Consider the following 24204-nt stretch of genomic DNA (forward strand, 5'->3'; position numbering starts at 1 on the left):
ATTTAGTCATTTAGCAGACGCTCTTATCCAGAGCGACTTACAGTAATTACAGGGACATACCCCGGAGGCAAGTAGGGTGAAGTGCCTTGCCCAAGGACACAACATCATTTTGCACGGCCGGGAATCAAACACGCAACCTTCTGATTACTGGCCCGATTCCCTAACCGCTCAGACACCTGACACCCCACCTAACGAATACTTGGATTAATTCCACATTGAAGAATGTTATTATATAATATATTATAACATACCATGTTATCACATCATGGCCTACATGTTTCATACGCAGGAGGACTTGTAAGGAAACATAAGACTGACTGAAGACAGTAGGGAGTAGGCTAAATTGAACTAACTGCACTAACTGCCCATTTAACTGCACAATCTAACCGCAGTCTGAGCTACCACAAGCTAATTTTAGCTAACGTTAGCTAGCATGTCAAACTGGGCTAACCGCTCTGGGGCTAGTAAATCAGCACATAGGAGAATATAAAGTCAAACTTCAACTAAGCAGGTAGCTACCTCATACAACTATAAAATAGCAAGGTGACCAGTAAAACTACAACACCGGCTCAATCTCTACCTCTAGCTCCTGCTGCTCCTCTTCCTACTCCATTGTGACTTATCACGCAAATAGCAAATGTTTTTGTTTTCATATTGGGGCTTCTAGAAAATGCATGGAGTTTGACTTGAAATATCATACAGATGTGTAGAATACATGCAATACAAAATGTCTGAAAGGGATGTATTATGTAAATGTCCACATTGCCTTAATATCTTTATGTCAATAAGTCAAATATAATTTTGACTGATGGTTTTTCAAACCTTATTGGCCCATGTATAGGTGGTCCTATAAGCCACGCCCAAAGTTTACGTGATTTCCCCAGCGCCCCATTACTCCAAAATGCCTGAAAAAACATTGGCTTCAAGATTACATCATTCTGAAGTACCATGCGCAATTTCATGCAATTTCACCTTGAAATGTCAACCGTTTCTTAACCTTTGTCCCAAAACTGCCCAAAGCTAATACTCTGCCCTTTCTATTTATAAAATCTCAACAGTTGGTGTGTAGCAGAGAGGATAGAGATTGACTTGTAACCTTATTCTCATGAGTTCAAATCCCCATTCAGCCTATTGTTGTTGGCATAACATGAAGTAGTTTTGCTCTCTTGTTGTCCAACTCTCAATTTTCTACAATGTACATTTTTATAATACTTTGCCATTTTGCGGAGGAACCCGCATCGCTGCTTGTGGCTATATTTCTTTTTATAATAAGTGATTTAATACAGTGTGTAGGGTTTATGGTGTTCATTAGATTGGAGGATTTCCTTTTCTTTCAGCAAGGACAGTGCACACTAAAAAGGAGTCTTTCTTCTGAAGTAAATGTACAGTAAAACTGACTGAAAAAAGAGCTGCTTCTAACATTGTGACTGGCCAAGTCAGCAATCTTGTTAAATGCTGGGTGCACATGTTACAACATGTTTAAGCCTGTTCTTACTGGTGCTACTTTCTGACCTCCACACCTTTTTATCCTTCTGAGCATAAGCGTTTGTTGCTTGTTTTAATACATTGCAGTGTCTGATTTGTAAAAATGTGTGCATACCTTCTTTTTTAACAAGCAAAATGTCTTCAGGAACTATTGTATCTAAATGGAGTGGAGTCTACCATACAATATTGACCATCATAAACAAAGTCAAAAGTTTGCAAATGCAAACAAGTAAAGTTTAGGTTTGCATTTCCAATTTATGTAAATATGTTTGAATGACTAATGTACCTTTCAACAAATCGGTATTAGTTATCTCCATAAAGCATGTAAAAAGCCCTTAAAACATCTTAACTTGGATTGAAGGACTCTGTGGGCTGTTATGTGCTCTTCATTTAATCATTGCACAATAAATAAAACAGAAGAGAGCTGTTTTATTTTGCTCATCAAGGCTGCAAGTTTGCGAGGAAATGCAGGTTTCTATTGCAATTGGTACTCTTAATTCTAATTGTTAATAAACGAGTCATATTCATCTGAAAGCACATCCTTTTTATAACGCCTACATGATCATACACAATATCTGCATGGACATGATCCTACCTTTGTAAGGAGAGGACTTTCCCTCCTCCTTAGCCCTTCCTGCCAGTTCAAGGAAGTCCTCGATCAAGTCCAGAGAGATGAGAGACTGGCTGAAAACCAAACTTGAGGAAAAGGATTGAGGAACATGAGGATGATAGAGAAGGGGAGGAAAATAGGAGGAGAAAATAGGTAGTAGAGGGTAAATATCTCCACCAGTCATCTTCCCTTCATCAAATAGTCAGACATGGCTAACCTGATGAACTACACCCTCCATAATCACAATAGTATATTTTTGTTCCAGTGTGATTAAAAATATAATAAAAATTAATCTTTGCTTACACTTTGTCATCCACCTCCTCTGCCATGCGTAGGATCTCAAAGAGCAACACCATTTTTCCAGAGTGTTCCAGAATCTCAGAATCTGCCTCTGTCACAAACTCCTTGTGCCAGTCAGGGGAGGGGCTACTGGGACCCCCACTGGAGCTTGGGCGTACTAGGGAATAGGAACAGTCACAGGTCAGAAGGGTGACAAGATCGGCAGTGGCTGCCATTTATATAATGTACAGGGAGGGTCACGGCAAACCCCAGCAGTACTGTATCCTGTCTGGTCTTGAATAACAGCTGCTTCACTTTTACAGTTAGAAGAGAGCTCGATCCAGAGATGTTTTAGTAGGTCTAGATCTACCTTCCTCCACAGGCTCGGCTCGGTTGCGGCTTTCTGGGTTCCCCCCTCGGGAGCTTGTGTTCCATTCCTTTATCACCTCCAGGTCATCGCTGTCAGACTCCTCAGATCCCTTCTTTCTCCCCTTACCTCTTTTCTTCTTCCTGCAAGAGGAAGAGTAAAGGAGGAAATGGGGAAAAAGAGAGCACGAGTGAAACGAGGGATGTTAGTGTAATGTATTTAGGATCTAGTCCATTCAGCATGTTTTTGTTCAAGGGTTTACACAGATTGAGATAAACACTAGGATTTCCTACAATACAAGCAATTTTTGCGTTTTCTAGGACAGGTACAAATTGCCCGGCACGGCTATATTTCTACCACCACAGTATCAGAAATACGGCCATACAAAACGCGGTCACGCGCTTCACACCCGCGAGGGGGCACGTGCGACACTCGCCGTTAAAGGGAAAGAAAGAAAAAATAGACTGCCGCTGTCCGGAGGATAACTAGCCAGTTGAGATCGCGTGTGTGCGTCCTTGAGAACTTTAAGTCGTATAAACCTTCATTTAAACCTGTTATTGTATTAGTCTATAGTTCTTGCAAATGTAAATTAAGTTTACTGGTGATTTCCGTTGTTTGTGTTCTTCATCTGCTTGCTAAATTGCACTTGGCTGTTGATTTGATAGCGAACGCCCTTGCCTTTGCTCACGTTAGTTTTTTAGGTGCCTTATTATGCTGAAGTAGTTACACTGCATTAAGAGAATGTAATTAATATTGGGTTTATTGTTATTATTTGTTACAGAAGGCTTTGCCTATATGTCAAAATCAAATTAAGCAGAGAGTTCCGTTTCCTAAGTAAAAAAACATTAATTGGCGGCGGCGGGGTGTTGATTGTTCGGACAGGCCTGCCCCCACTGCAAAAACAAAAAAATCCTAGCAGAAATACTGAGTTTAATTCTAATTTTAACCTCTAACACTAGAAGCGCCAAGCCATTATTCCCTACTTATAGCTATTGACCCATGAGTCTACAGACAGGGATGTTGTTGCTGACACGTAATGGTTGCTAGATGGCGCTTGATGGTGTAAGAGGACTGATCGACAAGCACTAAGCATTAAACCTTTAAGCAATTTAAGACTTGCATGTAGAATAAGTAATGTCACATTAAATAAAGTATTTTAACTCAAGAATCATTGCTAGGTTTAGGATTATATTATATTACAGTAAGTACAATAAGTGAAGTGATCACCATTTTGCTACCTGCATATATCTACAGCTGACAATACAGCCCAGGCTGGTGGTATCGCAGGAAACATTTAACACCTTGAGATCTGTTTTCGGATGAAAAGTGAGTTAGAAATTAAATGTATTATTATTATTATTACATTTTGAATTACATTTATGCATTTAGCAGACGCTTTTATCCAAAGCGACTTCCAGGAGAGAGCTTTACAAAAGTGCAAAGGTCACTGATCATAACAATGAGACCCAAACATTGCGGGTAGCAAAACATGAAGCATACATTGTGAAAAACCAAATGAGTCCCAAAGGGAAGAACCAAAAGAGCATGGAGTTAAACAAGTTACAATTAAACAACATGAACCTCAAAAGTGCAAGAATGTACCTGTAGAAAAGCAAGCAACAATAACCAATAATATTATATTTCACAGCGAGTACATGGTAGAAATTAAAAACTACTAGGCTGTCGAAGCTCTACTAAGCCTACTTTTTTCACACCCTTAAAACTCTGTACATTTTTGCACTACATACACAATGCTGGTGCCAAACATGTAGCTAGTTATGTGTCCAGGCTGTGATATATCAACACCCTGTATTTTCCTTCCCCCCTCTGACTGGTTAGCTCCTGCGATTCCCACACAGCGGTCGTCTAGTAGTTAGGTAGCCCATCTGTACAACTTACAGGAGTCAGGTCTGAAACTAGGAGCAAAACGGAGCACAGCTGGCTTCTCCACGCAGGGCTCTAGACTTTGACCAAATGGTTGAATTTTGCATTGTTACTGACAATGATCGCTTCCAGTAAACTGGTTTTGAATGAGCCATTTTCCCCTAAATAAATGTCAAGCTTATTTAGGTTTTGGGGGGCATATATATATTATATTCAGTTTGCATATGGTGCTGTTTGAATCGCGATTGCATCTGAGATACTGCAGGTGACAACGTTGTTAGAATAAACTTATTTCAAAGGGGGTTCTTTATTTATAAATGAATGCAATATGAGTAAATGCTTAAAAATACCACTAAAAGGGAACAACTTTAGGGACATTTGTCATATAGGTTAGGACCTTTTTTTATACAGGATTGCCCAATTTTTCGCTTGGATGCAATTTTTCAACTATGTGAGGCTGCCATAGCCTATCACCATTCCCTCTTGCAGGCGAAATGAGAAGAGGACCGTTTAATTCTACACTTCACTCTGTCGTCGAAAAAATAGTCTAAGTTTTTAACCAATATCAAAATGTAAAACAGCACAGTATGATGCAAAGTGTTTTTTCGAATCCAACACAAAGGATTGATTACAACAAACGTGAGTAGACCCCGGAGTCCGACTGAAACTTTTCTCCGGACATTTGCTTATATATTTTTCCTCCATTATTTTATGCTATTTTATCATTGGTACATTGCATGTAGTCACAGATTAATGTATGCATTTCACACTTGGTTGGTCCATTGTCACAGACTTTGCATAGCTTGGACTTTCCCTAACTTTCCCCCATCCAGTGCCCGCGTGGGGCCTTGCAGCCCAGCTGCACAGGTTATACAGAGTTTAAGGACATAAATCTGTCCCGATGTCTAGCGCTTGTAGTTCTCAATATCTGGGCCTTGTAGTCTTTCATGGGAGAGGCCTACACACGCACTTCTCTCTGTTGATCTCAAACTCTATCTATCTGAACTTCCACATTTTGGCCTTTATCTCTTCTACATTTTAGTGGTAATACTAATCAGTCAACAGCTTTGCATCTGGTTTTCAGTAATATAGCATATAACAGTAATAAAGGTGATTAAGAGGTTAATTCTCAATCATATAATCCATAATCATTTCAACTTCATAATTAGCAGCATGATGTTTCATCACAGCAGTGTGATGTTTTTTTTCCACTACAACTCTCAACAAAATATTTCATTTTCAAAACCGTTACAAAACCGTCCGGTACAGCCAATCAAAATCAGCAACAAAGCAACAAAACAGGAAGTTGGATCAAATTTCAGAATTTCAAATCTTTAAGATATCAATACCAAACTTGGTATGTCACGAGGAAGACACTACAACATGTTACCATCTGCAAAGGCAACTTAATATCCCCAAAAATGATTGATATAAAGCAAATTGAATTTATCATTAACGCTAAAATAATGCTTTACAAATCCGCCGGTCAAAAAAGTGATACTCTGATCCAATCACAAGTTAATATGAAGACTCTTGAGAATGTTTAGTACACAAATCTGAGAAATAGTTGTAAGATAAAAAGTAGATATATTGTGAATATTTGAAATATGCAGGCTTGGCTAATTGCTAGGGCTTTTTCTGATGAAAAGTCCCTTTGCTACTCAGCGCGCGTGCTCCAAATTCTCACACACACATTCTGGCCCCTTGACACATGCGCAAGCTTGACGAGACGCACACACAACATTTCAGGAAATTGTGGGCTGACCAAGCCCCCACTCACTCCTTGGTTCTTAGCATAGGCCCTTGAGGACCTTGGTGTCATTGCATTTACAATTTCGTATGGTAAAAACTTCTCAAAATCCTGAAACATTAATAGTATTGGCCAAGAGTAACTACCACACCACAAATGGGTCACCATTACCCATAGGTGGCACTACAGGCCACGCCCTCACACACAAAGATACAAGGCTTTCTGGAATGGGTGGGCTGACGAAGCCCCCACCCATCACTCCTTGGCTTGAAGCAAAGGCCTTTGTGGATCTTGATGGTATTGCATTTCAGATTTGGTATCCTATTGGCAAGTCTGCAGCACGGATTTTTCTATACAATGACAATTTGTAAAGAATAAACATTTTTCAATGGTTAGCAATATTTTGGAGGAATCCGCCATTGCTGCTTGCTTATTTAGGGTTCCTCCCTAAATTATTAATATTATTATTAATCTTCTCCTTGCGCCACAATAACTCAAAATGTTATTGATCCCCCCACCCCACCACCTTAGAAGTCACTTTCATCACCTCATGTTGCATTACCTTTTCACCTTCTCATCCTCTGAGCTTAGACTCATTGAGGATTCTTCTGTCTCTGAAGCGATAAACTCGTCCATGCTGTCCTCATCAAAGTATCCCTAGGGGACACACACATATAGTCATATATACTGTGAGAAGTATGGTTTGCAGAATTGAATGAGGGGAAATTGTGCTTACAGTGTGGTTACTCTGTGTGATCATGGAAGGGGATGTGAATGTGCATGTGTGTGAGTGATGGAATCACCTTGTTTTCCTTGCTGATATAGTCTAGCTGAAGGCACCAAGGATGAGTCCAGATTCTGCTGAGCATCTGGAAGTCCTGGAAAAGCTTGGTCCCGGCCCGGCCTCGTCCTCCCTCCAAAGCATTTCCCACACCTACACACACAATGCCACGGAGGTTGAGTATGTAAAGGAGGAGGCACAATGTCTGTCCAACAATATGTGTGTGTCCAACACTACCCTTTACTCATCTCATCCAGATTAGGGCTGTCTCCTACTTGGTCACAGTAGTGTGTGGTGAAGCAGGGGCAGGGTGTGCCTGTCTCAATGTTTTGCAGCATGGAAGTGGTTGCCCTGTAGTAAACCAATTGGGCTCAGGGGAAATGACCCCTCCCCCACAAGAAACGACTGCATATGTAGGTTGATGATCCTACCAGTGAAGTGCTCCAAATAGTATCTGTAGAGTTTGGACTGGATGGGGGTCACCCTGATGGCCAGCACATATTCATGCTTAGGAGGCAAGAACTTGGTCAGTGCTGTGTAGTCTCTTCTCTGAAAGGACAGCACAGAAAATGTTAACTTCTGAACTTTTAACAGTAACAAATTATAATAAATAAAACTCAAATTTCATAAACAAAGAAAACATTCTTTGTAGTTCCTCATGGACTTTACCTGGACACACCCTGCCAACATCTCATACAGGATGTGTGCCCTTTTTTTCATGACACGGACATCCTGGGGGGTTGAGTCCGCACACTGGCCGTTCTGGATGGGGTTGATGAAGCGGTTTCGGAACTCTTTCACCGAGCCCAGCAGATTCTCCTTTATGAACGTCACCATGCAGTGGTCTGGTGAGAAAATGGAGCGGAGTAAGTTAAACACACATCTGGTACGCTGCTGTCACTGCCGAGGACAAGAGCAGACTGCAGCGTATTATCCGCACTGCTGATAAGGTGATCGGCTGCAATCTGCCTACCCTCGAAACCTTCACACCTCGGGAACTCTGATGCGAGCGAGGAAGATTGTGGCATATTCCTCCCACCCCGGACACTCTCCGTTTCAACCAGTCCCCTCCGGCAGGAGGCTGCGGTCCATCAGGACCAAAACCTCAGACCACAAGAACAGTTTCTTTCCTTCCGCTATTAGCCTTATTAACAAGGCCCCAAACTGTCACAAACACTAGCACTTTACCTTATACACTCTGTCACTTTAACATATTATTTTAGTAAAGTATAATTTTTTTCAATTTTTCCATCCATCATCTGCTGTTTTTCCGGGGGTCGGGTCGCGGGGGCAGCAACCTAAGCAGGGAGGCCCAGACTTCCCTCTCCCCTGTCACTTCCACTAGCTCCTTCTGGGGTACCCAGAGGCATTCTCAGGCCAGCCGAGAGACATAGTCCTTCCAGCTTGTCCTGGGTCTTCCCCGGGGCCTCTTCCCAGTGGGACGTGCCCAGAACACCTCACCAGGGAGGCGTCCAGGAGGCATCCTTATCAGATGCCCAAGCCACCTCAACTGGCCCCTTTCGACACATAGGAGCAGCAGTTCTACTCTGAGCCCCTCCCGAATGACCGAGCTTCTAACCCGATCTCTAAGGGAGAGCCCGGACATCCTGCGGAGAAAGCTCATTTCGGTTGCTTGTATTTGCGATCTCGTTCTTTCGGTCACTGCTAGGGGTGTCACGATACCAAAAATTAAGTAGTCGGTGCCAATACCAGTAAAATAAAACGATTCTCGATGCCAATTTCGATACCACGGTAAAAAAATAATAAACAAAAATTGATTTTTCTAAAGGCCGATTTATACTTCTGCGTTTTTATGCACACGCACACAGGGAACGCCCTCTCCGTCAAGAAACGCCCTCTGCGTGTCGTCTCCGAGCCCCTCGCAGAGCTCTGCGTGCACCTCCTGATTTTCCTGACTGTCCGTCTGTCATTTTACGGATACCCCTTGGCTGTGATTGGTCCATATTGAGAACCGCTTGCGTCAGGGGTGGGGGCGGGGTTGCCGTGACCAACAAGAGAACAGAATCCTTTGACCGCCATTGTTGTAAGTTTTTACAATTCATATTTCAGCTAAACAGTACATGTAAATCAGCATCTGAATTAAAATGTAACGAGAAATGGGCAGTGTAGATGCTGAAAATGTGCTTATTTTATTGATCAAACGGTTCATTTGCTTTCATGGTTTTCTGAATGTAAACGTCGACTGGAACACACCTGAATCCTGACCCCATCAGTTCCAGAAGAGGCGCAGCACCGATGCTATCGGCGCTCACGGTGCTTAAAAAAAATGGGCGTTGTCTGTGTTTTGTTATTTTAGCATCGAAAGGTATCGTCAGTATCGATTCTCGTGACATCCCTAGTCACGATCCACAGTTTGTGACCATAGGTAATAATCCCCCCTCCCTGAGTCACCACCTTACCGCGGTGGAGGGGTTTGTGTGTCCTAGTGATCCTGGAAGTTATGTTGTCGGGGGCTTTATGCGCCTGGTAATGTCACCCAAGGCAAACAGGTTCCAGGCGAAGGACCAGACAAAGCGTGGCTCAAAACCCTAGCATGAAGAAAACAAACAATGGTTCTCAGTTGCCCCTCCCCGGAAGTGAGTCACCGGGGCCCCCCCCCTGGAGCCAGGCCCAGGCGTGGGGCTCAATGGCGAGCGCCTGGTGGCCGGCCTTTTCCCATGGGGCCCGGCCGGGCACAGCCGAACAGACAACGTGGGACCCCCTTCCAGTGGGCTCAACATCCGCAGGAGGGGTCATGGGGGTCGGGTGCAGAATGAGAGGGGCGGAACTGTCAACTGATCACCACCTGGTTGTGAGTTGGCTACGATGGTGGGGGAAGATGTCGGTCAGGCCTGGCAGGCCCAAACGTAATGTGAGGGTCTGCTGGGAACGGCTGGCAGAATCCTGTCAGAAGGAACTTCAACTCCCACCTCGGGGAGAGCTTCGATCATGTCTCGGAGGGGGCCGGGACATTGAGTCCGAATGGGCCATGTTCCGGGCCTCCATTGTTGAGGCGGCTGACCGGAGCTGCGGACGCAAGGCGGTCTGTGCATGTTGCGGCGGTAACCCTCGGACGCCGGAGGTGAGGGATGCCGTCAAGCTGAAGAAGGAGGCCTATCGGACTTTATTGATTGGTAGGACTCCAGAGGCAGCTGATGTGTACCGGAAGGCCAAGTGGAGGCAAAAACCCGGGCGTGGGAGGAATTCGGGGAGGCCAAGGAGAATGACTTTCGAACGGCTTCGAAAAGGTGGATAGGTGAAAGGAATACTTCGAAGACCTCCTTAATTCTACCAACACACTTTCCGACGTGAAGGCAGAGTCTGGGGACATCGGGGGGGGGACCTTCTATCTCTGGGGCTGAGGTTGCCGAGGTGGTTGAAAAGCTCCGCGGTGGCAGGGCCCCTGGGGTGGATGAGGTCCGCCCGTAGTTCCTTAAGGCTCTGGATGCTGTAGGGCTGTCTTGGTTGACACGACTCTGTAACATCGCGTGGACATCGGGGACAGTGCCTCTGGACTGGCAGACCGGGGTGGTGGTTCCCCTCTTTAAAAAAGGGGGACCGGAGGGTGTGCTTCAACTTTAGGGAATCACACTCATCAGCCTTCCTGTGAAAGTCTATTCAGGGGTTCTGGAGAGGAGGGTCCGTTGGATTGTTAAACCTTGGATTCAGGAGGAGCAATGTGGTTTTCATCTTGGCCGTGGAACTGTGGACGATCTCAACCTCTCGGCAGGGTCCTGGAGGGTGCATGGGAGTTTACCCAACCAGTCTACACATGTTTTGTGGATTTGGAAAAGGCGTTCGACCGTGTCCCTCGGGGGCTCATGTAGGGGGCGCTCCGGGAGTACGGGGTACTGGATTCCCGGATGGAGGCTGTCCGGTCCCTGTACGACCGGTGCCAGAGTTTGGGCCGCATTGCCAGCAGTAAGTCGAACCTGTTACCGGTGAGGGTTGGACTCCGCCAGGGCTGCCTTTTGTCACCGATTCTGTTCATAACTTATATGGACAGAATTTCTAGGCGCAGCCAGGGCATTGAGGTGGTCTGGTTTGGTGACCTCAGCTTTTTGCGGATGTGGTCCTGATGGTTCATCGGGCCGTGACCTTCAGCTCTCACTGGAGAGGTTCGCAACCGAATGCGAAGCGGCTGGGATGGGAATCAGCACCTCCAAATCTGAGGCCATGGTTATCGACCGGAAAAGGGTGGAGTGCAATCTCCGGGTTGGGGAGGAGATCTTGACCCAAGCGGAGGAGTTCAAGTATCTCGGGGTCTTGTTCACAAGTGAGGGAACAATGGAGCACGAGATCGACAGGTGGATCGGTGCGGCGTCCGCAGTGATGCGGGCTCTGCATCGGTCCGTCGTGGTGAAGAAGGAGCTGAGTCGAAAGGCGAAGCTCTTTATATACCAGTCGATCTACGTTCCAACCCTCACCTAAATTATTTTTTTCTATAATATTTTATTTATCGTATTTTATATTATATTGTATAGCCCTAGTATTCTATTTTGTTGTACATTTTCTACATTTTTATTCATTTCATTATGTTTAAATGTTCAATGTACGCACCTTCCCACCGAAGTAAATTCCTTGTTTGTGACCACTTACTTGGCGATTAAACACGATTCTGATTCTGATGACTGTATGCAAGCATGTCTTTGTGAACAGTGATCAAACTGAATATATACAATACATTCTACACAGAGATTTAGTTAAATAAGACACCTTTCTTTGGGAAAGAATAAGCATGGGAAATGTGTATTACAAGTGCACTTTTACTGCAACAAAAAAAAGTACATTTGTGTTAAATGCTCGGATTCCTTTTAGCTACTTAGTATTTAATTAATCAGGTGACTGATATTCTCCCAAAATGCCCATTCGCATACAGGTGCTGGGAATAGCATTTATTTTCTTGCATATACTGTGCTAGCAGTGTTATGCTAGCTAGTTTAGTTTTGACTGGCAACATACTGACATTGCTCATCCACAAATGCCCTAATAAACGCGTAGAATACGGTTCGTTTCCCTTGCTAGGCTAACTGTTCATGCTGCCAGGCATCTCACACTGCCTTGTCACGTGACTATCATAGAAAATTACCAGAATTATTTTTTGGGGGGGAAACACTGCATTGTATGGGAACACATTTACATTTATTCATTTAGCAGACGCTTTTATCCAAAGCGACTTCCAAGAGAGAGCTTTACAAAGTGCATAGGTCACTGATAATAACAACAAAATAGCCCCAAAGCAATGCGGGTAGCCAAAAACAAGAAGTACACATAGTGAACAACCAAAAAATAAGTGCTAAAGGGAAGAAACCATAAGAGCATGTAGTTAAGCAAGTTACACTAAGTGCATTTCATAAAGTACATGTAACCAAGGCCACCACCTGAGATCTGTGTACAATCTCCACACAAGTTTGCGTTCTCATACTCACAAATATTTTTTTGGGCGGGAAAATAAGCCAACTTTTCTATAAACTACACCCCACTAGAATGTGTTTGTAAATCTGAGTATAAACCGCACGGGAATATATGCCGCACTTGATACGGTAACAATTATACCAAGCAATGCACGAGTACAGGCAGTACAGCATGCCGTTGTGTTACACACTTCGAAAACTAAAGTAAGTGCGTAATGTATGTTTTTTTATTGCCCGGGAATTAACTAATATTTACCTTTAGACGCATGAGTTGTAAATATTTCCGACGGTCCCCAAAGCATAAGTTATTTTTCTGAAACGGTAGCTAGCTAGCTTTAGTTAGCTTCCGGGCTAAGTTAGCTAGCATAATACTCGTAGCAATGCTACGACGATTCTAGCAAACATCCTAACCTGCAAAAATGTATTTCAGGGTGGTGGCTTCACCGGCTACGCATTTATGCGACGTTACGCTGTGAGACCCGTATTCGAACGATCACATATGTGCGACGCTACTCCTTAATGGGTTCAATAGCATTCACAAAAAAAGTGTTTCTACTGTTGTTTTGTTATAAACACTTTCTATAAGACACTCCAAAATGTAATCCGCACCAACACAAGAAAAATTTAAAATATGAGTATAAACTGCGGTTTTACTTCAGAAAAACACGGTAAAGGGAATAAATCTATATTAAATGTATTTGATGGATTTCAATTTACAATATATCGCCAACACACATTGGATTTTACATTTACATTTGAGTAATTTAGCAGACACTCTTATCCAGAGCGACTTACAGTAAGTACAGGGACATTCCCCCCGAGGCAAATAGGGTGAAGTGCCTTTTTCAAGGACACAACGTCATTTGGCACGGCCGGGAATCGAACTAGCGACCTTCTGATTACTAGCCCGATTCCCTAACCGCTCATTGGCCCTCATTTCTGAATGAATGTACAACAGATAACTGGGAGTACGGTCTATTCAATACAAAACTCTGCATTTATCAATTTGGACTTCAGTGGAGGCTACGCTCAAGTCTCACGTCAAGTTTCAACTTCTGTACGCAGTTTTAGAGTCAGTATGAGGGCCATCTCACTTACACTCTATGAGATTGTTCTGCAGGGGTGTTCCTGTCAGCACCACTCTCCTTCTGGTTGCAATGGAGTTCATAGCTTTAGATACAGCAGATGCCTCATTCTTCAGGATGTGACCTTCATCACAGATCACAAAATCAGGACCTAAAAAAATGGAAGCCAAACACACACAGATGCATACACACAGGCACGCACACATACAGGACAAAGAAACAGGACAAAGACATGGGTGAGGCATGTTCAAGGAGATTTATGTCATCTTTATTTGGAGTTCAATAACATAGATCAGAATTATTTGTATGTATGAATTCATTATATATGCACTATTTGGCCAAAAAAATTGTGTAAACTGGAGGATTAAAGAATGTCCCATTGTCTAAATGCATAACGTAATACCAATAGTGAACTCATACTCAAGGTAGAACTCATTATATTTAAGTTCAGATAAGTCAATTATTTAATTATTTATTTAAGATAAGGGTGTTGGCATTACCTATCTGGCTGACACCATAGAGGCTGCTGTTGTGTGTTGCACTCGGTATCAACAGTTGTGCTGCCTCTTTTCCAACATAAATGAATTATTCTTGTTTGGTGTAACTCTCCTATCAGTTGACTGACAACTAGTATATACATTCCAGAAACCAAATCAATGCTACACCACAGTTGGATCATTAATATGCTAATATAAATATATAGTTGTTCCCCACATTCTCCAGGTGCCATCACTCTTCTGAGTAGGGTTTCCAATAAATGCTAGAATTTTGATGCAGGATTTCCTTTAATTCATCCAAAGGAATGTAAGTGAAGTTGGGCACCAAGTTAAAGGGTTATTAGGTGTGGCTTGTAGATAGCACAAGAATACATCCCAAAGGTGTTCTGTGGGGTTGAGGCCAGGGTTGTCTTGCACACCAGACTGGTTCTGTACAGAATGGACCTTCCTTTATGCAAGGGGGCACTATCTTGCCAATTATCAATGGGTGCTTTTCATGATTTGGGAAAGCCCCTTTGTTCCACTTTAGGAAATCTTAATAATAAAGCATACAATGACACAGTTCAAACTTCAGACTAGTGCCACAGTTTTCGGGAAGGCCCTTCCTTATTTCGGCTTTATATGTACACATGTGTGCGTGTTTCCTGTACCTGGGTCGACCAGGGTCTTCTGGAAAGTCTCTTTGAGCTTCTTGCTCTTGATGTTTCTGCCCTGGGTGAGGTTACGGTACATCTCATACCCAATGATCATGATGCCACCATCTTCCTGCCAGCGCTGCAGAGCGTACGCGCGCTCCTGAGGACGCTTTACTGTGGCCAACTCAGTCACCTAGGACATACATACATTATATTTACTCACACCAAAGGACATCTTTTTAATTTCAACTACTGAGGGTGGGCCGATATTAGGCTCTGTTCCTGATAAAAAAAGAAGTGTTTTTAACATGGGTAACATATATGACATGAATACTTTATAAAGTCTTAAAAATAAAGCCAGCTTTCTCACTCAGAAACTGTGACGGTTGACGAATGCTATCACCCGATGTCTACAGCAATTTGTTGGGTAGTACGGATCTCTATAATTCCATAAATATTGATGCAAAATTGTACTGAAAAAATACAGACTAGCCAAATAGGTTCTGTTTAATTCTGAAGTACTAAAGGTTTATTTACTAATTAACAAACCCAAATTAGATGGGACCATCAATAACAGTTCATACCCGCATGTACTTTTTGTGAACTGATTGACCAACAGCGCAACCTAATATAAGGTTGTGTGTATAAACGGGGCAAATTTAATCCCAATGAATCAATCCTGGGTATGGCAAAAAGCAAATTAGAAAAAAAGTGCAGTGATAGTCATGGCTAGTTGAGGAGCGGAAAACTTGAAAAGCCTCCAGCATCCTTTAAGTTGCATGATTATTAATGTTAATAATCAAATAAATGAAAAGCACTAGGTAAATTGTTTTTCCTTTTTTTGCTCATCCAAAAAATGATCAGATGTGTGATTCAAAACCGCGGTTTGTTCCAAACTTGGAGCTTTGTGATCGGTTGCACCATTATTAGTGGGTGCATCATTTGGCTCAACTGCAAGAGGCCAAGTTACCCAGTAATTGTCCAACTCTACAGCACTGATGTGATGACTATATTCATGGTAATACAGCAGTAAGATGGCAATTAAGGGTGGGGGAAAAAATCGATTCACATATGAATCGCTTTTCAGTTTTCTAGCTATTCACATGTTTTATCGAATCGTGACCCCCAAGAATCGATTCAAATCGAATTGTGAGGTATCAAAAGATTTCCACCCTAATGGCAATGTAGTGATATGGAATTTTATGTTTGTAAAATTAATGTGTTTAAAGTGTGGTTAGATGATTGTTTAAAGGGTTGTAAGAGTTAATTGATAAACAGAGCAGTTGTTGTGGTAGGACAGATGGCTAACAGTATAGATAATATTACTCCTAGTAATGACTATACAAGGGAAGTTCAACATTTAATATATGGACATTTCCTGGAGTTTATGATGTGATGAGCTGCTACGGGGTGATTCTAGGGAAAATCAGAGACTGTTTTGGGACAATTGGTCTGAGGGTTTATGATGGTTATTGTATTAGGAGCTAATGATAAGGAGGGTCATGGGACAGCTGCATGTCTATTGTGATTGTACCAATTACTTTTGAGAACTGTGTACTATAAAATTGTGTGTTGAAGGATGTTTTTGGCATTCAGGGACATCAGGTGGGTAGTGCTGGTGTCTACTGAATTCTCTGGTTCCACTCTGATGCAGTTGTAGGGAATTGTCTTGGATGTTTTTTGTAGTTCAGGGCCATCAGCTGGGTAGTGCTGGTGTCTGCTGGATTTTCCAGTTCCACTCTAGAATGCTAGATGGAGCTGTATGGAATTGTCTTTGTGTTATGCTAGATGGAGGTGTATGGAGGTTAGAACTTGTGAGACCCTGTAGTGTGCACTACTTCTGATCCCATCTGATTCATGGCCAGGTGGTTTGTGTTACTGTCTATGTTTATGACAAAAGTGGTTTTGTGTTGTTGTCTGATGTTTGTGTGTCAAAGATTGTTACAGTCGTATGCAAAAGTTTAGGCACCCCTCTGAGACTGCATGATAATGTCCTGTCTTCACCGAAAAAGATCAATACAATATTGTAATATTCCTTTTTTAGTTAACACTGAGTGCTGGGGTGTTTTCCAGTCAAAGATATTTGGTGTAGCAGTATTTAGTTGTGTTAAATTAAATCAATTGTGAAAAAAAGGCTGTGCAAAAGTTTGGGCACCCTTATCATGTATTTGATTTGAATACCTCTGCCTACTAAATGCTGATTAACTGCAACACATAGTTAGTCTGATTAACTCGGTAAGCCTTCAATTACATAAAAAGGTGCATTCAATCATTAGAAAGGGTATTTAAGTTGGCCAATTGCAAGTTGTGCTTCTCTTTGATTCTCCTCTGAACAGTGGCAAAATGGGGGCATCAATACAGCTATCAAATGATCTAAAAACAAAGATTGTTCAGCAGTATGGTTTAGGGGAAGGCTACAAAAAGTTATCCCGGAGGTTTCAGCTATCAGTTTCCACTGTGAGGAAAGTCATTAAGAAATGGAAGGCAACAGGTACAGTTCTTGTTAAGGCCAGAAGTGGCAGGCCAGGAAAAATAACAGAGGCAAAGGCGAAGAATGGTCAGAATGGTCAAGGACAACCCTCAGACCACCTCCAAAGACCTGCAAGGTCATCTTGCTGCAGATGGTGTCACTGTGCATTGCTCGACCATTCAGCGCACATTGCACAGAGAACAGCTGTATGGGAGAGTGATGCGGAAGAAGCCTTTTCTGCACACGCGCCACAAACAGGCTCGCTTGAGAATCAGAATCAGAATCAGAAAGGGATTTATTCGCCATGAAAGTTTGCACTGACAAGGAATTTGCTTTGGCAGGAAGTTGCATACAATAAACATATAGGAATCTTAAATTTAAATATGTGGTCTAACTATACTAAAACTAGCAGTAATAAGTGGAATTCACTAAAATAAAATAAAAGTGGGCATAAAATAAAATATAAAATACAAAATTACAGGAATTGAATGTAGTGCAAAAGTAAAAGTTTTTAGACATGAAGTCATTAGAGTCAGTGTGAGCTCTTGGCCTTGTTGAGGAGGCCAACAGCGGAAGGGAAGAAACTGTTTGTGTGGCGTGAGGTTTTGGTCCTGATGGACCGCAGCCTTCTGCCGGAGGGGAGTGTTTGAAACAGGGAGTGACCAGGGTGGGAGGAGTCCGCCACAATCTTCTTCGCTCGTCTCAGGGTCCTCGAGGTGTGCAGGACCTCGAGGGAAGGCAGATTGCAGCCAATCACCTTCTCTGCAGTGCGGATGATACGCTGCAGCCTGCTCTTGTCATTGGCAGTGGCAGCAGCGTACCAGATGGTGATGGAGGAGGTGAGGATAGACTCAATGATGGCTGTGTAGAAGTGCACCATCATTGTCTTTGGCAGGTTGAATTTCTTCAGCTGCCGCAGGAAGTACATCTTCTGTTGTGCTTTCTTGGTGAGGGAACTGATGTTCAGTTCCCACTTGAGGTCCTGGGAGAGGATAGTGCCCAGGAAGCGGAAGGACTCCACAGTGTTGACTGGGGAGTCACACAGGGTGATGGGGATGAGTGGGGCTGTGTTCTTCCTGAAGTCCACAACCATCTCCACTGTTTTGAGAGCATTGAGCTCTAGGTTGTTCTGGCTGCACCAGGTCACCAGGTTGTACGCTTCCCACCTATAGTCGGACTCGTCTCCACCAGAGATGAGCCCAATGAGGGTGAGAGTTTGACGGGCGGATGGCTGGAGTTGCAGCTGTTGGTGTACAGGGAGAAGAGCAGAGGAGAAAGGACGCAGCCCTGGGGAGATCCAGTGCTGATGGAACGGGAATCAGAGACTTGTGTTCCCAGCTTAACGCACTGCTTCCTGTCAGACAGGAAGTCTGTGATCCACATGCAGGTGGAATCAGGCACGTTCAGCTGGGAGAGCTTATCCTGAAGCAGAGCGGGGATGATGGTGTTGAAGGCAGAGCTGAAGTCCACAAACAGGATCCTGGCGTAGGATGCTGGGGAGTCCAGGTGCTGTAGGGTGAAGTGGAGGGCCAAATTAACTGCATCGTAGCTTGGTCGTCGGTCTGCCAACGCTGAACCAGGTCGTCACCCGGAATCCAGTCTCCATGACGGCCAACAGCGAGTTTCCCGGTCCCATCCAACGTCTATAAAGCCGAACAATGGATTTTGGTGTTTCAAAACCCATTGACACTGTATGACTATGTTTAGCTTGTGTTCTGCTCCTCTCTCTTACCAACCGTCTCTGGAGGAGGGGATCCCTCTCTGAATTGCTCCTCCCAAGGTTTCTTCCATTTTTTCTCCCGGTGGGAGTTTTTCTGGGAGTTTTTCCTTGTCTTCCTTGAGGGTTTAGGTTGGTTGAGGGGCAGTTCTATGGGCGCATGTGAAGCCCTCTGTGACATGCTTGCGTGTAAAAAGGGCTATACAAATAAATTTGATTTGATTTGATTTGATCGTCCACAGACCTGTTGGCTCTGTAGGAAAACTGCAGGGGGTCCAGTAGAGGGTCAGTGATGGATTTAAGGTGTGCCAGCACCAGGCGCTCAAAAGACTTCATTACCACAGAGGTCAGGGCGACGGGTCTGTAGTCATTATGTCCAGTTGCCCTGGGCTTTTTGGGCACAGGGATGATGGTGAAGGATTTGAGACAGGCTGGCACATGGCATGTCTCCAGGGAGGTGTTAAAGATTTAGGTAAACACCGGAGACAGCTGGTCAGCGCAGTTCTTGAGGGTGGCTGGAGAGACAGAGTCCGGCCCAGCTGCTTTGCGGGGGTTCTGTCTCTTGAACAGTTTGTTCACTTCTCTCTCCTGAATGGAGAGGGTCGTCACCGAAGGGGGGGGCCTCACGGGTGGAAGGGGGTTGTTCAGGACTGTCCAATTGTCTTTCAAATCTACAGTAGAACTCATTCAGGTCGTTGGCCAGGCGGGAGTCGTTAGTGGAGTGGGGGGCTCTAGGCTTGAAGTTGGTGATCTGCCTGAGGCCTCTCCAGACAGAAGCAGAGTCGTAAGCAGAGAATTGGTGTTCCAGTCTCTGCGAGTACAGTCGTTTAGCCTCTCTCACCGCCTTGCTAAACCTGTTCTTCGACTCCTTGAATCTGTCCTTGTCCCCACTCCTAAACGCTGCCTCTTTGTCCAGCCTCAGCCTTCTGAGTTTAGCTGTAAACCAGGTGCGTGTTGGTATGCAGCAGTCCTCACAGAAGCTGATGTATGATGTCACAGCCTCTGTGAGCTCATCCAGACTATTGGTAGCAGTCATGAACATGTCCCAGTCAGTACAGTCCAAGCACGCCCGCAGTTCCTCCATAGCCTCACTGGTCCACTGTTTCGATGTCCTCACAGCAGCCTTACAGCGCTTAAGCTTCTGCCTGTATGCAGGAATCAGATGGACCATGGCGTGGTCTGAGTGACCCAGTGCTGCTCGGGGAACCGCGTGGTATGCTTTACTGATAGTAGAGTAGCAGTGATCCAAAGTGTTCTCTTCTCTGGTAGGGCATTTGATGAATTGTCTGTATTTGGGGAGTTCTTGAGTTAGATTGCCTTTGTTAAAGTCGCCTAGCACAATAACCAAGGAATCTGGATTGTCATGCTCCACGCACAATATCTGGTTTGCGAGTACACGTTGAGCTTCGTTGGCGCTAGCCTGAGGGGGCATGTAGACGCTGACCAGTATGAATGAAGCAAACTCACGTGTCGAGTAAAAAGGTTTACAGTTAATAAAAAAAAAATCCAGATCAGGAGAACAACGCTGCAGAATCACTGTCACCACTTCACACCTGCCACTGTTACCACCGCCTTTCGTTTTGCCAGAAAGCAGGGAGTCACAATCCGCTCTCAGCAGTTTGAAACCTGCTAGCTGTAGTGCAGAGTCTGGGATCATTTCACTCAGCCATGTTTCCGTAAAGCACAAAACGGAAGATGAACGAAAGTCTCTGTCTTTCCATACCAGTAGCTGAAGTTCGTCCAGTTTGTTGCTCAGCGAACGAACGTTGGAGAGAAATATCCCCGGTAACGCTGTGCGCACTCCGCGCCGACGAAGTCGCACCAAAGCACCGGCCCGTTTACCTCTCCTACGATTCTTCGCTGCTAGGACAAAGCCGAGAGTGGCTTTGACTATAATTCCCACTAAGTCTGCCGCTGGAAGCAGAAAAGTGGGAAATAAATCCACAGGAGTTGTAGTCCTGATGTTAAGAAGTGCTTCTCTTGTTAGAGAACCCCGGAAATCTTGGCAGAACACTGAATTAACAAACAAAACAAGACAAAACGGAGCACACCGAGCTACCGTGGCTGCCATCGTCGGCGCCATCTCTTGAGGTTTGCTAAACTACATTTGAACAAGCCAGGCTCATTTTGGAACAAAGTGCTTGGACTGATGAGACAAAGATAGAGTTATTCGGTCACAACAAGAGGCGTTACGCATGGAGGCAAAAGAACACAGCATTCCAAGAAAAACACTTGCTGCCCACAGTAAAATTTGGTGGGGGGTCCGTCATGCTGTGGGGCTGTGTGGCTAGTGCAGGAACTGGGAATCTAGTTTAAGTTGAAGGTCGCATGGATTCAACTCAGTACCAGCAAATTCTGGACATAATGTTCAAGAATCTGTAACAAAGCTGAAGTTACGGCGGAGTTGGGTGTTCCAGCAGGACAACAATCCGAAACATTGCTCCAAATCCACTAAGGTATTTATGCAAAGGAACAACTACAATGTTCTGGAATGGCCATCCCAGTCCCCAGACTTAAATATAATTGAAAATCTATGGGGTGACTTGAAGCGGGCTGTCCACACTAGGCACCCATCAAACCTTGCTGAACTGGAGATGTATTGTAAGGAAGAATGGTCCAAATTATCTCAATCCAGAATCCAGACACTCATCAGAGGATATAAGAAGCATCTAGAAGCTGTTATTTTTGCAAAAGGAGGCTCTACTATATATTAATGTGATTTTTCTGTTGGGGTGCCCAAATGTATGCAAGTGTATGCAAATTTAGCCAAACCACTGGCCGATCCATGCAACCTTTAGATGCGTGAGGTCTAAGTATTTCCGACGGTGCCCACAGCAAGCATAAAAGGCTACTCGAAACAATGCCACTAGCATGCTAGTGTCACCTGTTAGCCTTCTCATTGTACATATTGAAGCCATACAGCGTTGGTCGCATAGTTTTTGTCTATCGGAAAATATTCAGTTGGAAATGTCGAAATCGCATATGCAACGTTACGCTGTGCGCATTTGAACAATCACATGTGTGCGACGCTACTCGTTCTACGTAGTCGTTGAGCTGCAGGAATTCGGCGTACTCCTAGCATCGTGCTTTTGGATGTGCTTGATTAAATTGGTACTATTGTACTTTGCAGTACTACCATCACCCCTCAAAACATTTACTTCGCAGACATTGCAAACAGCCGACAAACTAGTTGGCCTTGCAAGCGTGAAATATCTCCACACAGCCAACTCTGACTCGCTCCATGTTGCTTTTAAGTTTCTGTCCACTGGTTGGACATGAGCTGGTCACCGCACGGTGCAATGCTTCAAGCTAAAAACGTTCATGGTTTACACACCATCGACAACAAATAAATAAGAATTCAAATATTTTTACATGTTAACAATGTTTGGTTGCTGTTTGATTACTATTGTATGTTTGACCAATACACTATTTTGTTTCTAATGCTACATTTTATTTATTTTAATAGGCCTTACGTTTGATTACATTCTATTTTCGCATTTTGAATGCACATTTGTTTTTTAAATAACAAATAAATAAGAATGCAGTAGATTACACTTGTTATTTTGTCTTAGTTTGGAAAGTCTGGTGCCTTTAGTCTTTTCCACATGGTGGAAGGAAGGTATAAGGTGGGAGGTATACAGTTTATTATTAATTCAACAGCGGTATCGGGTATCGACAGATTCACAAAGCCCAGGCATCGGTATCGGTATCGGGACTGAAAAAGTCAGATCGGTGCATCCCTACTTCGTACCAGTAGAACAATCATGATACCAACAGCAGAATCTCGTACCTCCAGGCTCTCCTCGTCCTTCATGCCATGCTGCCACTTCTCAAATTCATTGAGCCAGTTGAGCACAGTGTTCAGGGGGCACACCACCAGCGCTGTGCTAAATTCCATCTTTTCACAGAGTAGCAAGGTGTGGAGGAATGTCACCACCTAGGGGACACAGCAGAAACCACAGTCAGAAAATATTTTCCCTGATTAAGGTTAGATTTCAGGGAAAGTCCTCTCACAAAAGAGAGACAAACAAGTCAAGAAACAGAGAGCAGCAAAAAGAAAAAAGAGAAGGAGGGTCAGACAAAGAGTAATAATGTAATAATGCACAAGAAAGAGGTACAGAGAGGGAAGGACAAGACAGAACTATGATAAAGCTGTAAGAAGGGTAGATCCAGTCCTACCTGCAGAGTCTTGCCGAGACCCATGCAGTGAGCCAAAATACAGCCTGAGCCTGATGATGTCTTGGTTTTCTTCACTGACTCACAGCAGCAGTCCCACATAAACTGCACTCCTGCAAAACACACACAAAATGAATTACGCACATGTAGCCTCCATTAAAACATAACTTTCACATTGGGCATTTTCAAGCATGTGTCTATATGTACAGTACACGTGTGGTCATTTGTCTGTGTGCTTCTGTTCTCACCGTCAACTTGGTGGGGTTTAAGCTTTGTGACCAGGTTTCTGTGCACCTGCACAATAGGTTCCTTGGTTTCCTCGTCTTCATCCAGAACCAGCTTGGTCGTGATTGGACACACTACCTGGGAGGACTCCTCCACAACAATAGTCTAGAGGGAAGTGGAGAGGGGAGTAGAGATGGGGGCGGAGAGAAAAGAGGAAAGGAGACAGAATGTTCATGGGTACCTCGTATATGGAGTTTAACTCCTCAGACAAAGTGTGAATAATCAATCCATCGATTCGTTTTTTTACCTGATTTAAGAGGTTTACCTCTCTAAGTTTTTCCCTCAAGGCCTCCCTCTCTGCGATGCGTTTCCTTCTGTCCTCCTCCTCTTTAAGAGCATCCCTTGTTTCAGTTCGAAGCTTGTCATCCTTGAGGATCTTGCGTATCTTTTTGCGGCCTTTGGGGGTCCCTTTGTCATCATCTCCCTCCTCCCCAGAGCCACTTCCCTCTCCTGAACCACTCTGAGAGAACCACAAACATGGACAAAGATGGCTCAACTCTTGATCAAACAATTACTTACAGTAAAATCCACCACAAACCTAACCGCTGCAGCCAAACATGTACTTATTTGCTATTAGAACAGGTCTTGGTCAAACAATCAAATGAGTGGACCAGAGTTTACCATGTACTATGGTAAAAAAAAAGCTGCTTTTACCAATAAGACTCAGAGAATCAGAGCAGGAAGCAGCAGCACTGCATCTCAATAGTTGAAAAGCAGCAATAACTATACAGGATACAACCCTAAGTCGATTGCAAACCCGATTATAAGG

General features: G+C 43.9%; 1 protein-coding gene across 4 annotated transcripts in view; it reads right to left on the reverse strand.

The window, feature by feature from the left end:
* atrx (ATRX chromatin remodeler) overlaps nt 1-24204 on the reverse strand; it is a 98677-nt gene that overhangs the window by 41894 nt on the left and 32579 nt on the right. For 3 of the 4 annotated variants that reach the window (XM_047017770.1, XM_047017774.1, XM_047017771.1), the window contains exons 13-25: nt 23683-23895; nt 23399-23540; nt 23154-23263; nt 22765-22911; nt 14803-14980; nt 13669-13806; nt 7826-8001; nt 7588-7705; nt 7179-7309; nt 6938-7032; nt 2745-2884; nt 2399-2552; nt 2081-2181 (exon numbers count right to left, since the gene is read on the reverse strand). In XM_047017770.1, coding sequence (XP_046873726.1) covers nt 2081-2181; nt 2399-2552; nt 2745-2884; nt 6938-7032; nt 7179-7309; nt 7588-7705; nt 7826-8001; nt 13669-13806; nt 14803-14980; nt 22765-22911; nt 23154-23263; nt 23399-23540; nt 23683-23895 — 1843 coding nt within the window. The remainder of the gene's footprint in view (nt 1-2080; nt 2182-2398; nt 2553-2744; nt 2885-6937; nt 7033-7178; nt 7310-7587; nt 7706-7825; nt 8002-13668; nt 13807-14802; nt 14981-22764; nt 22912-23153; nt 23264-23398; nt 23541-23682; nt 23896-24204) is intronic. The other variant, XM_047017773.1, reaches the window with a different exon arrangement.

This window comes from Hypomesus transpacificus, unplaced genomic scaffold (genome assembly GCF_021917145.1).
Source record: "Hypomesus transpacificus isolate Combined female unplaced genomic scaffold, fHypTra1 scaffold_64, whole genome shotgun sequence".
In the NCBI taxonomy this organism is placed as follows: domain Eukaryota; kingdom Metazoa; phylum Chordata; class Actinopteri; order Osmeriformes; family Osmeridae; genus Hypomesus; species Hypomesus transpacificus.